General features: G+C 38.3%; 2 protein-coding genes across 2 annotated transcripts in view; one reads left to right on the top strand and one right to left on the bottom strand.

Annotated features, from left to right (window-relative positions):
* Window positions 1–2,950, bottom strand: part of LOC306872658 (E3 ubiquitin-protein ligase RNF38-like) — a 30,378-nt gene extending 27,428 nt beyond the window's left edge. Inside the window, 3 exon segments of the mRNA XM_079421327.1 lie at window positions 1,032–1,425; window positions 1,430–1,624; window positions 2,869–2,950. Coding sequence (XP_079277453.1) covers window positions 1,032–1,425; window positions 1,430–1,543 — 508 coding nt within the window. The 5' untranslated portion in view covers window positions 1,544–1,624; window positions 2,869–2,950.
* Window positions 2,951–9,267: 6,317 nt separating this feature from the next.
* On the top strand, window positions 9,268–13,808 carry LOC306872479 (cysteine-rich protein 1). Its single transcript, XM_079421050.1, has 4 exons — window positions 9,268–9,513; window positions 12,495–12,589; window positions 12,682–12,736; window positions 12,837–13,808. The coding sequence occupies exons 1-4, from the start codon at window positions 9,471–9,473 to the stop codon at window positions 12,881–12,883; spliced, it is 240 nt and encodes a 79-aa protein (XP_079277176.1). The 5' UTR covers window positions 9,268–9,470; the 3' UTR covers window positions 12,884–13,808.
* The last annotated feature ends 670 nt before the right edge of the window (window positions 13,809–14,478 follow it).

The following is a 14,478-nucleotide window of genomic DNA, read 5'->3' on the forward strand; positions in this document are numbered from 1 at the left end:
GAATGAACGCAAGTCTGTCTGCTTGCACACACATTATGTACGAAACAGCATCTTGTCAAATCTGCAGCTTAAGATAAACCATGAGGTGCAACAGCCCAATGCATACTTCCGCCACCCTTGTTCCACAATGGTCTGCACAACATAATTTACATCATCAGTAGTGCCCGCATATAACAGCGCATCCGCGAGGTGATTGATGAGACAGAACGAGTCCAATAGGTGCCGTGTCATGTGTCAAACTCATCCATGGTTGAGTTTACTTTGAAAGGTGTGCTTACCTTAAGAGTGAATAAGAATGCTTGTTGTGGTGCTCATCAGCGCTTAATCAACATTAATGAAGAAATAAAGTCTGTTTTCAGGAGAAATGCCATATCATGACCCTTGACGGCACAAAGTCTGTCAGGTTACTTGCATACTTGCTGATAAAGCTTTAAGCCCATTTATGAAGAAATCAGAGCTCACATGAAGCCTGTGCATAACTTTCAACCTTTACTTTCAGTCTGCGATGCTCAGCTGCACTTCATTACAGTATTTAAATGTAAAGGAGATCCATTTCAGATTCAAACACTGACTTAAGTAAATAACTAAATAAGTTTATAATAATAATAATAATAATTTACATTTATTCATTTAGCTGACGCTTTTATCCAAAGCTAAAATAATAATAATAATAATAATAATAATAATAATAATAATAATGAGATATTTGTGACATTATTCTACATATATTCTGATTGAATACTCCACAGTGTTCAATCAGTCCAACGCTGTTCTAAATAACAATAAATAGCAGCAAACATCAATAAATGTATGGGGAAGAGCCTGTAGCTGTCTTCACCCCATCTTGTCAGATGTAGTCAAAACACAAAATACTTAGGCCATAGATCCTGGGGAGACCATGTTCCAATCAAATATGGGACAACATGAAATCTCAACACAGTAAGAAAATTCTTGCTTTTCTTGTCAGAAAAGTCTTGCCTTTTTTACACCTCATAACCCAAAATTAGACTGGTGGTTTAAGGCTGTCTTACCTGCTCCGGAGTTTCTGTGCATTCCAGGCCCTGTGTGTCTGTGGGCGCCGGGGGAAAGCATGTTCCCGGGTGGGCGCAGGTTTTCCATGTGTCCATGAGCAGCTCCGAGCTGCTGTTGGTGGTGGAGGTGGTGGTGGTGGCTTAGTCCTCCAGCTGGACTTAGTGCTCCTCCGCCACTCCCAGCATTACCGTTCGAGTTAGATAATCCACCGTGGTAAAATCCAGACCGCGAGCGTGATCGAGTCCTGGGGGGCTCCATAGTCACTGGATGGGGATGATGATGATGATGGAGGAGGTGGTGGTGGTGGAAAGGGGAAGTGGGAGGTGAATGAGACACCGCAGAGGAGCTCTCGAGTGCTCCAGAGAGTCTAGTGCTGCCCAGACTGTGGCCCCCCGTATTCCGTTGGCTGGGCCCCTGCGTCCTCGCATAAATCAGCACGCTTGGGGACAGGGTCCGGGGAACAGACGCAGGGCTCTCGAGACGCTGAATGACCAGTAGTGGCGATTGGCATTTCCTTTTGGCTTATATGATTTCCCCCTCTCGCTTCCTCCTCTCCAATTCCACGCCAGAAAACACTTACAGATTAAAAACACTGTTTAAAAAAAACACAGCTCGGTCATTAAAATGCTCACAAACAATAGGCACCATTCAAATACACAACTTGTGTTATTAAAACATTTATAAAACTAAAAAGAACTTAAAACACAAGAGAGTTGCTAAAATATTTAAGCATTTAGAACCAAAAACAATACATTTACATTAAAATCAGACAGCTGTGGCTGACAGAACTTCAGTGTGCAAAATAGTGACAATGTTACAAGCATCACTGGAGAGCATTGGTATATTTTTTTGCTTCTATATACAAGCTACTACTGATTAAAAAAAACTTTGATTAAATGTAAACTGTCAATAAGTTAATTCGCTTTTTTAACTTTAAAAATAAAATTTACATGTACTAGTCTTTTTTTAAACCTCGCTATTTATAGTAAGGTGGGACGATGCAATAACTGAAGATTAACATTTTAGTAAATATTGTTCTACTAGCTTCATTCCTTCTAGACGCGTCCTACTTTCTACATACAAAACTATTATAAAATGATCAATAAAAGCCTTCGTTGCGGCTTCTGTGATATCTAAAGCATTTTAAAAACGTTTTAAACGACAAACTTCCGAACCCAAGGCAAATCACATCAAAGAAGAAATAAAAACAACACAAAACTAGCTGCGATGCGCTACACAACACAGCACGCACGTGCGTTGTGTTTATGATGAATACAGTCAATAAATAAACTATATAAATAGGAGAGAGCAGCTGGTTATCACACACTTCCGTGAACCGCTAGCGTTAGCTCCCAGCTACACAAAAACACACAAATACCTCTAATACTGTCCGTCTACCGCTCTTCTAACACACATAAGACGGAGATATACTCTATAAAAACACGCCTTACTTTTCCGGACAGTGTTTAACTGATTTAAATCGCATTTACAGTGAAACCATGGAGATGTATTAGCTTGTGTTAGCAGTGAATGTCGCGCTGGCTTTAGTCCACCATCTGCCTTTAGTCTCACAAAACTACCACAAATAAAGCCTTGGACGTCCTTTAAAACCCCAGGGCCACATGTCCCGAACAGGCCGCTCATCGCTAATGAATCTGCCTGGGTTTTGACAAACATTTATATTTATAAACTGTGTTTTGTAGCGATCAGCGAGAGCTGAAGCGTTCAAAAGTCCCTAATTATATTTACACCAGTGGAAAAAAGCTCTTTTCCCCACTCCCCCCACTCAAAGAAACGCGTGTATATATTAACTATGGAATAAAAAGCGGACCTCACCCGGAGCTGTGTGTTTTTGAGCTGATCTCCTGCACTCAGACGGTGTCAGTGAGAAATAATGTGACAGACCATCAGCGAGATCTCACAGCTCCAGCACTGCAGGCCAGAGCAGCCGAGCACAGAGCCACGCACCACAATAATGAAGAGGAATCTCAAATTATACATGCATGAGGCCCACTTCACAGTTCAACTGAAATCAAAGACAAACGCCAATATCTAATAAGTGAAATCCCTCGGGAAACAATGAAAACATCAATTGGTAAATCATGTGTCATTTCTACACCTTTTGTTTTTAAACTTACATTGCAGCTTAAGATGTGTGTGTGCAATTTTACGTCTCCAAATTGTTTATTTTTTTCTACAAATAAAAGTAGTTTAGAGAGTATTTTAGACATATTATTTATTATGGCTACTGTAATTAATGTACAAACAGAGCTGTTGTTACAACATTTCCCACTACAAGATAAGAAACATTTTAATTCAAACAGCAAATAATGACATTTATTTTACCCCTGTATTTCTATTGTATTTAAATATAGCCTGCTTATTAGTGCTTGATTTAAAGAGGAATGCTAAAATCAAATAATTATTACCATCTCCAAATGTAAACAATTTTAGACTGAAAAAATGTCTTTACCACTTTCACTTGGTTTTATTCTTTACTCTTCTTGTCCAACTGTAAGAAACATTATTTATTTTTTCTGTTTATGTTCTTAACATGTTTATCTTATGTATTTTGTTTGTTATGTGTTTGTTATGTGTAATGGCATACATTTGAAATAAAAATAAAGTTAGAAAATAGTTATTTCTTTATCTATTTAACTCTATATAATAATAATAATAATAATAAATTATTAAATAGGTCCTGCCTATATGGCATCTATCGTGTTTCTATTGCTCTGGTCTAGTTGGAGCACTGAAGGGAATGCAAACTAGAGAGATGCGCCGCTGAAGGGGAAACGCGTGAATAATTTACAAATGTTAGATGCTTCTCCAATTTATCTTGACAACTCGTGTAAACTGCCTCCATTCACTTAAATATGCCCTGCACTTTTTCGATTTATGTAAACGTATGATTTGCTTCGCCTGTAGTGGTTAACACGGGCCATTCTCTAGGGCTTGTTGGACATTTAAACCTGATCACGCCTCTTGTTGGCCAGTGCCAATGGTGTGGACATGTAAGTCGACCAAGACAAAACAAGATTTTTAAGAAATTGACAACAGTATGTTGTTTATTTTTAAGAAAGATGATTCTAGATTAATTTCTTAGTCTTGGATTAATGTAATTTAGTCTAGGTATCACATTTATAGTAGTACTAGTATGTCCTATATGGTTATAAGGGCTTTTTATATATATATGGCTATATGGCTTTTTAATCTTTTTTCATGCATTTTTCTTCAAGAAGTCTTCAATGAGTCACATAGGAGCTGTGATGAGTGTGTATGTGGGTGTGTGTCCCATTTTCAAATCCCACCTTGACACACTGTTTTTATCTCTTTCTTTTGAAAACACACTCACATGCGAGTCATATGCTTCCCAGAAATCATTTTATGCATGTCCTATTACCTCTTTATTTGTAAAGAGTAAGATCTTTCCTGGTTATGTTGAAACGCACATAGAAAAGATACTGCACTTATAGTAGGCGTGTCTGTAGTGATAATTTAAAGATTGGGCGAGAGATGGCAGCAAGAGGGGCTGCTTTGAAAGGAAATATGGGGGAGTGATAGAGAGAGGGATAGGGGGATGGGGAGAGAGAGGATGGGGGTAGGGAGGTGTGTGTGAGTGTGTGTAAGGGGTTTGGGGGGGGGGTCTCGGCCAATAGGCCCTCTTATTGGTTTGTTCAAATGGTGGGGGAGGGGCACCCAGCATACGCCAGCTGTATGAGGAGAGAGAGGAGAAACAAAGGGTGAGATGGCGAGGGGGGGGGGGTATAGCATACGATTCCTCACTAATATTCAGGTATAATTAAAATTCAGGCAGGGCTGATGATTTAAAATGCTGATACGCTCAAATTAAAAATTAACATGCGCTTGGATTCTGATCTAATGCAATATTAAACATGGTGAAAAACGTGCTTTTCACAACTCTTTTATTAACACTTGATTAATATTTTACAGTAGTTTCATGTTTTCAATTGTTACACTGTGCCCAATCCCTTTTTCCTTAACCTTGACCAGGCAGATTTTATTAATCAAGAGATCTTTGTAATGCAGTGAAATATGTATACGCACATAAGCCAGAGGAAGCTGTGCTTTGCATTATTTATTTAAAGGACAAAGGAATTACTGGAACCCTCTAAAACCAGTGTGACTAGTCTCAAAAAAGAGAGAGCGAGCGAGACCGAGAGAGAGGAAGAGAGCTGGGTGAGAATGAGCGAGAGAAAGAAGGAAAATAACACAGGAAATGAGAGAGGGAGAAGGGAGGAGAGCGGCCGGCCTCCTTGCGTTTAAGCCAAACCAAATGTGAGGGAATTGGCATTGGCTGCTTCGCATGAGAACCGAGGGGGAAAAAACTATAAGACAGAAAAAGGTTGAAGAGAAATGGCAAGAATGCAAAGGCAAGAATCAACACATTTAAGAGTATTTCGTTCTGCTGGCTGACTCGCTCTCCCTTCTGAATGCAATTAGAAACTACCACATTTTCACACTGTAAGCTGAAAGCCGGTTTTGATTAAGACGCGTCGACTTGGGTGTTGGTAGTCAGCATTAATTAGTGGAAGACCTGGGTTTAATCACCTCTGTGGGCCTGTAAACATAAAAACACGTCTACAAAGCCTAAAAGTAAGTTTTATCGTTGTTCTTCAAAAATGGTGCATTCTGGTATAGCAGCTGGGATGTCTTAAGCTGTCTTTGAATAGTTAGACATCACCAGTTGGCTGGGACAGATGAGTTGGGAATGGCTGTGATGTCTTTTGGAGCAGAGATAGTGGGATCCTGGTCTAGGCGTCCCGTGCTGCGTCTTCCCTGTTATCATCAGAGATCGAATGTGTTTGCCAAATTTCTGGTACGTCGGCCGTAGATTCGCTGTCTGCTTTTAAGTCTCTTTGCCCATGGATGTCATGCCAAAACCTACTGAGACTTACGAACATTATAACACACACACATTCATTCATGCATCACACACATGGCAGCTTGTCTAAAGCGTGCGGCTCTGGAACGTAACATGCCACATACTGTTCACATAAACATGGTTTATGACATGTTATTAATGCTTGTCAGTATTGTATGAAGTGGGTTTTAAAAGCAAATACCCATAACAGCAAAACCTCTATAAATACTAATCATGATCTTCCATTCGCTAACAGTACCAGTCAAAAGTTTGGAATATGATTTTAGAATGTTTTTAAAGAAGCCTCTTATGCACACCATTACAGTAAAATTAGAAATATTGTGAAACATTATTCAAATTTAAAATCCAGTCTTCAGTGTCACATGGTCCTTCCGAAGTCATACTAATATGCTGAAAATTCAACTTTGCCGTCACAGGAATAAAAATTTTTTTTTAAATGCACTCATATACACTGGGTTAAATTAAATGCTGGGTTAAATACAAGCCAGTGCTAGATAAATATTGGACAGAACACATGCTGGATTGTTTTCAACCAACAGTTGGGTTAAATGTTTAACCCAGCCTTCTGGGCAGTAACCCAACCGCTGGGTCTAAACAACCCAGCACTGGGTTGTATTTAATCCAGCATTTTTTAGAGTGTTATTTTTTGTAATAATATTTCAAAATAGTATTGTGTTTACTGTATTTTTTGGTCAAATAAATAGAAACTTTTCATGAATCATTCAAAAAGACTCAGGAGATAGCATTTTGAATCAATCAAAATGAAGAAGAGATTCAAGATTCAAGAGTTTTATTCGTCACATACACAATTATACAGAGTATAACCAGCAGTGAAATGTAGGTACACAATTGGTTAGAGTGGCTATAATCAATTACAGAAGTTCAGTTACTTCAAAATAACTATAGGCTGCTCTTACTTACTCTGCAAGAAAGCAAAACATATATTCTCTCTTTATCTGTACACCTCAAAATTCTTTGTTCATGTTTATTCTCATTTGTGTAGTTATGCTAGATAAGAGTAATGCAATGAAATTAATAAGTAGTAAGCCTGTCAATAATATGGCAAGGGAAATAAAAGCAATATCAACTTAAAGAGAATATATTTTTTTAAGTTTTAATTTATTTATTTATTGCAGTTCTAGATGGTTCCTGGAATTAAAAAATTGGGAACCCCTGTAGTAATGTACACTACTAAAGTTTTATTTTGCTGCATACAATATTATTCACTTTTTTACAAAGGTCTAATACAAAAGGGGGTGGGAGGTCAGTATTTTGTAATATTTCACTGACAATGCTTACCCATAAGCATCTGACTCACTTTGTCCCACAGCTACCATTTTGGTACTTTCTAAATATGTATTCACCTGGCAGAAACTGTCCACAGTTTGCATGATTAAGAGGCCGACACTCTTACCCCACTTTCCCCTACTCTTATTCTATCCCCTCTCCTCCATTTCTCAGCCAGAAAGAAGAGGATTTAGGCTAGTTTGTCAGAGCCAAACCAAACCAGCATGAAAAAGGACAGAAAGAGAAGCCCTCCCTTCCTCTAACCCTGTTTTGCTCTTCTCTGTGTAGTTTGGCAGTAGACGCTAGAGTGTGTGTGTGTGTGTGTGTGTGCGGTCTGTGTGAACAAGCGCTCATGTGGACAGGGCTCTGACTCTGCTGTTTGGTGAAGTTCCCAGTTAGGCTTGATGGGAAATGTTTTTTTTATCCCTCACTAAAGTTGGTTCAGTATACACAAGACTGTCGAGCAACCATTGGACCAAATGCTGAGAAGAGACTCATGCTTGACCCTCACCTGTCCAACAGAAACACACTTTAGTTAACCCTCTGTGTACACACCTGTGGAACTACACTACCTATTTTTTATGTTTTATTTTAAAGGCCGCATTTATTTGATCACAAATGCAGTGATATTGTGAAATATTATTACAATGTGCAATAACTGTTTTCAAATTTAATATATTTTAAAATGTAATTTATTCCTGTGATGACAAAGCTGAATGTTCAGCAGTCATTACTTCAGTCTGCAGTGTCACATTATACTTCAGAAATCATTCATTTGCCAATTTGGTGTTCAAGAAACTTTTTTTTATGAATGTTAAAAACAGTTGTGTTGTTTTTTTTTTTTGCAGGATTTTTTAATGAATTCAAAGTTCAAAAGAACAGCATTTATTTGAAATGGATGCAGCATCATGCAAATGCGTATATTTTCAGTAGCCGATGACATATAAAATATGTTCAAACTATGATGAATGTATAACAAAAGTGTCTGTCAACATGCCAGCTTCTATGAGGCAACTGCTCCATGTAAAATAAAACAGCTTTTATTAAACAACGTCTTGGAGTCTTCGTCCTATATAAATGCACATGATTTAAAAAATATTTTTAATGAGGAAAAAATATAGGATAGGGAAAAAAAAAGTAAAGCTGCCCTTTTATTGCCTTTTTAAAAAACTCCAACAATGCAACATGCTATAATTGTTTTAAATAGTGACAAAGTGAAGGCAACACATAGGCTACGTTCATATACAAAAAGCATTAGAATCTGAATGTCCAAAATCTATACATTTTCAGTTGGAGCTGAGCATTTACTAGGCTATTTATTAATCACATGCGGGAATTCCACATTGAATTGTTCAGACACGCAGACCATAACAAAGCTCATCCTATTTAAATGAAGACTATGTGTTTTCCCTTCCAGCTCACACATTGTGGAGGAGTAGTGTGTATGTGTTTAAATCATGCTAAACTGAGGGCAATAGTGCATTCCAGCTCGAGCCAGACTCTTATTCATCCTTTATATCTCAACACACACATACACAAAACACGCTCTCAGTCTCAGCTTCAATGACTCTCCTTCTCACGGCTTTCTGTGCTCATCCAATCAAACGCCTTTCGGTGATGTCATCGCTCTCTCTGTGTGTGCGGCAGCAGTTTTGGGTTTCTCCTAAACTCCTGTTCTCCCACACTGGAGCTTTTTAATCTTTTGGATGGAGAGAAAGAGGATGAAAAAGGGCGAGGGGCTGCGAAGCGGCGACCATGACAACCTATGAAATCCGAGTGGCTGACATCTGTGTCGCTCTCGTTCTCTCTGTCCCTCTCAATCTCCCTCTCTGTTGTTTCTTTGAATCGCATCCAACAAACAAGCCTCAAGTTTCATTTCATAACCGACTCCGACAAGTCTGATGACCTCACACGGCCCTCAGCATCATCTTTGATTTCAAACCACAACGACTGACCACAGCAGAAGTGTGAAGTGTCTTTAAAACAGCAAGACTGACTTAAGTCCAACCCCGCTATGACAGACTCATCATATCACAGCACCCACACACACTTCTGACCAACATTTTCCTCCTCTCTGTCATCTGACTGTTCGAATTGAGTGTATTTTCTTTTGAAATCATTTCTTGCTTCCTGTCACTGCACCTCTTGCCACATCCTTTGCTGTACCAAAAGGCTGTCACAGTTGAGACGCTCACATATTTCCTGTATCTCACGCATCACAAACTATTAGAGATCTGCTACAGCCATGGTGAGCTTCTGTCCTATATGTGGGAAGCCTGTTTATTTTGGTGAGTGGCATCTGGGGTCGGAGGGATACATCTTTAAAATGCTTAACGCATACTGATTAAGATGATTTTGAGGTTTTATATAGTTATCAACACTGAGAAACATAAATTTAGAGCGAGGAGCTGCTGAATGCTTTGTGTTTAGCTGCAAAAACACGGATCAGGTTCTGTTTTGGCCTGAAAGTGGCCATTTTGACTTGCTGTTGTGGTATTTCTGTAGTATTTGGATTATACTGTACCCAAGTTGTGAGTTTGCATGTAGGCTATAATTCTGTGATAACGTCTTGCGTTAAATGCAGAGTGTTGTAGAAATAGGTGTTAATGTAGTTATCAACACTGACAAGCATCAATGTAAAGCATTGAGCTGCTGTATGTTTGTGTTTAGCTGCAAAACCTCAGCTAAGGTTCTGTTTTGACTCAAAAGTCCCCATTTTTTTGACTTGCTGTTATGGTATTTCAGTTGTATTTAGATTATATTGTGCTCAAGTTGTGTGTTCTCATGTCTAGTTGTGCGATAATGTCTTATATTAGCAGCAGAGCAGGCTAACTTCAAATTAGCTTTAGTTTCTGCCTTTACGCTAGGTAAAACAAACTCCTTGTTGTGTAACTAAGTTTGTGTATGCCTCTATCTCAATGCCTTTGTGCAGCGTTAATCAGTCTGCAGTTTTCTAACCGCCATCACCATCTCACGACATGAGTCATACGAGCACAGGAAGTGTCTGCCTGTGGCAGGAAGTGGAATAGGACAGAGCGAGAGAGGCTTGACTGTTTAAATTGGCAGATAGCAATGCAGAAACCTATGGACAGTTGAAGAAAGTTGAGACTTTGGCCAGAAAAATCTTGTAGGTGCCAGTCAGCTTCAGACCGAAGAAAAAAGCTCTCTGTTATTGAGCTAGACTGCAGGCAGTTGTTGGAGAAGAAAAGCTGACCCAAGATGTTGGTTGGAGGTTCAGCTTTAGTCTGGTCCTGGTTCGGTTTAGAGGTTTCCTGTTAAATGGTTAAGGTCAGGGTTTCAGTAGGAGGGCTCATGCTGGGCCACATGAAAGGGTAATAGCTAGCCTATAGTCAGCCTCAGACATCACGCCCCACGGAACGTTGGCTAAACGTCTGATTCATATGGCACACTTTCCTGGAAACACTTCAGGAATGTCAAAGTCGTCATCTGACTGGTTGAATTAAACCAGATTTCCGGGAGACGCGAGTGTCGAGTTTATTTTCGGTCCGCTGGGAAACAAAGATGCCATGGCGCCAAACCCCTTCATGAAAGAAAGCCGTCGTGTTTACAACCGTGACAACGAATGCTTATCAGAGTCAACTAAACACTGGATTTTCAAAAGTATGTGAAATATTTAAAGTTCGCGGCATTGAATTTTTAAAATACATCCGAGAGTTTCACACTCTGTTATTGTGGCAACATTTCCACGCCCTGAAACGTGACGCTAAACGAAACGAACTATGATTTGTTGTTTGGCATGTCGGTCAAACGGCCTCATGGGCGGGCCTTGGCCAATGAAACCGGCCATCTATTCCAGACCTTCAGCCGTCAGTCTGAAGGTCTGGCTACGAGAGACTAGCCTACATAGAACTGAGAATAGGAATGCAGTTCAAAATGAATGTGGAATCGAAAGATTGAGGAATCTAAAGTGTGAAATCTAAGTTCAGATTCTTGTTTTCTTTATTAAAGGAGAGTGTGATTATAACTAATATAATTATTATTATTTTTTTTTTTTAAACAACAGAAAATAATTTTAACCCATACCTCAATATGTAAAATAAAAGAAAAGAAAAAAGAAAGATACTTTGCAGTATTGCACATTCAATAGACGTCTGAGGCAAATCTACAGAACCACAAATAAACTTTAGAACAAAACTTACGAAGAAAGGGACAACTTTCAATTCTGCCATTTTGTTATTTCAGAGGATGAGCAAGAATAATTATAATAATAAAAAACTTTTTTTTAGGAAAAATACATACACCAATCAGCAAAAAGAGTTAAAGGAGGTAGTTAAAGGGGTAGTTCACCCCAAAATAAAAATTCTGTCATTAATTACTGATCAACCCTCATGTCGTTCCAAACCCGTAAGACCTTTCTTCTTTGGAACACAAATTAAGATGTTTTTGATGAAATCTGAGAGCTCTCTTACCCTCCATAGATAGCAACGCAACTGAAATGTTCCCAGAATCAGCATCGTTTACGTTCAAGAAAAAGCATGCATGTGTCGTGGTAATCTCCAAAATGGCAGAAGACTGTAACTCGGGGAAAAGAACTGTTGAATAATTTTTTTTTTTGCGCACAAAAAAGTATTCTCGTAGCTGAAACACTGATGTCAGGTGGACTGATTTACCAATGTCCTTACTGCGTTTCTGGGTCTGGGAACATTTCAGTTGTGCAGGGAGCTCTCAGATTTCATCAAAAATATCTTAATTTGTGTTCCGAAGATGAACGACGAAGTTCCTACAGGTTTGGAACGACATGAGGGTGAGTAATTAGTGAAAGAATTTTCATTTTTGGGTGAACTAGCCCTTTGAAATATGAGACAGAAAAGTCAGTATTGTGTTCAAATATATTGGTATAACAGTAAAAGCAAAATAGAAATATAAAAAAGCTAATAAAAATAATGAAATTACTAAAATTGGCACCTTTTGAATTTTAAATGATAAAAATAAAAGCTTATTCAAACTATGAAAGCCTGTTTCTGCCATGGAATAAAAAAAATTAAAAGGTAATTGCAATTTTTTTATTTCATAAATGACTTTTTTCTCCCAAATTTGAGTTTTCACAACTCTGAGAAGTCAGTTTTCCAAGAAAGTTGCATTTTTTTTTTCATTCTGCGGCTTCCATACAAAACTCACATAAACAAACCACCGTATACAATTATATCATGATTTTTAACAGCTCCCTTGACTCTAACCAAACCAACTCCAGCTTCAGTAAACACACCTGGCTGATTGCTTAACCTTTGACCTTTGATTCATCATGCAGGTGAGAAGAAGAGGTCATTGGGACGGGATTATCACCCATTGTGCTTGAAGTGTCACAAGTGTAAAAGACAGCTAACGGCTGGTCAGCATGCAGAGGTAAATATATATATATATATATATATGATTACATTGTCATATATGCCATATATGTTTTCCTCTAATGTCCCTGTTTTTACATGTGTATGCAGCACGATGAGAAGCCATACTGCACTAACTGCTACATGAGAGATTTTGGACCCAGAGGTGAGAGCAAATGACTGCATTTATTCAATTAAATTGATCTTTTTTTTTTTTTTTCGATTTTTATAAATATAATACCATCTATGTTTTTTCTTTTGTGCAGGTAGCCGAAACCCTGTTGCTCGGACCTTTAACACAGCAGCTTCTTAAGAGGGGTCTTGCAGTCTTGAAACACACAGCATCAACCCAACAACAATGCAACAACAAATCTGCAGTATCTGCTTTGCACTGCCACACACAGCAAACCACTGTTAAATACTGCAAAGTTGATCTCTCCTTACCACAGAATAAAACACAACTCCACCCTTATGATTCCATTCAGCATAAACTTATAAAAATGACCAGAACCTGCCAAATCTCTCAGGGAAATGAGCTACTTCATGTGTTGATTTCACAGTTAATAAATATTGTACATTATTTTTTAATTGAATTGTATGTTATTAGAATGGGAGACGAGAAAATATTAAACTATATAGTGAATCGAATGTTGGTGTGGGAAGGCAGTTATGTACAAGCATCGTGTGTTTTTGGATTCAAGACTCTGTATACCATTAATTAATTGAAACTTGAAACACAATGTAATTTTTTTTCTGCTCTATTATTGTTTGTTCTTTTCTGGGATTTTGTGGATCAAAGGCTATAAAACAAAGAGTTTTTTCACGAGGCAGCAAATGTATCCACAAAGCAAAAAAGACAATAATTAATCATTGTGTCTTTTTAATTAGAAGCAGAAGCTTGTGTCCCAAACCTCATGGCGCATAAGTGATGGCTTTATCATTTTTGTTAATTCAGGAAGAATACATATTTGATTTTATCTGTTTTTTTCCTCATTAGTTCATTGAAAAGAAGTGTCACTCAGAGAGCTGCCAGCTAGCGTATTGTCAACTCATTGAATCAGAAGAATAAAAACAGAAGTGTTTTATTTTTCACACAGGGCCATGTGGGTTTGGATTTTGTTTTCCTTCATAAAAAAAACCCTTCATTTAAAAACTGCATGTTGTGTTTACTTGTGTTATCTTTGATTAATATTTAATTTTGTTTGATGATCTGAAACATTAAAGTGTGACAAACATGCAATAAAATAAAAATTAAAAATCAGGAAGGGGGCCAACACTTTTTCACACCACTGTGTGTATATATATATATATATATATATATATATATATATATATAAATATATTGTTTTTAATAATACTCATAATTATATGCTTATAAAGATAAGCAGCCAACAAATAATAAAAAAAACCAAACACATGCATTCACATCAAGTATGCTTTACAGAAGCACCCATCATCTGGAGCCAAAGAGAGAGAGAAGCCTGGCAAAAGGCTGTGTTCACAAGGCCAGGGCAGTCTGCTGGAATGTGTCTGTGTGAGTGTGTGCGAGCTGGCAGCCTTTCTGTAGCAGACCTACTGCTAGATACCTGCTGTTGATCCTGTCAAACTCTCCCATGCACACACACACACACACACACACACAGGGCCAGTTTCTACAGGCATATGTGCATGTTTGAGCATGGTGCACATATGTGATTAGCTTCATGCATAAGCAAACATTTGCACTGAGGAAGAACATAAATCAAGTGAAGATCCCAGACTTAGTTCGGTTATCATTGGCGCTCCTTTTTTTTCTTTCAGATTAAGACAGAGAAAAAAATGAAAGAAAGGTGGCATGAAGGAGGTGGAGGGATTATTCCAGGGAGCGAGTGAGGGAGGGTGCATGCATGTGTGTAAAGGGGGTTCCCT

The sequence above is a fragment of the Barbus barbus genome (assembly GCF_936440315.1).
Source record: "Barbus barbus genome assembly, chromosome: 7".
In the NCBI taxonomy this organism is placed as follows: Eukaryota; Metazoa; Chordata; class Actinopteri; order Cypriniformes; family Cyprinidae; genus Barbus; species Barbus barbus.

Bases quoted from the DNA above. Each gene is read 5' to 3' on its own strand.
- LOC306872479 (XM_079421050.1), top strand. From the start codon at position 9,471: ATGGTGAGCTTCTGTCCTATATGTGGGAAGCCTGTTTATTTTG. The intron at 9,514-12,494 runs GTGAGTGGCATC...TTCATCATGCAG, and splicing joins TGGGAAGCCTGTTTATTTTG to GTGAGAAGAAGAGGTCATTG. The intron at 12,590-12,681 runs GTAAATATATAT...ATGTGTATGCAG, and splicing joins CGGCTGGTCAGCATGCAGAG to CACGATGAGAAGCCATACTG.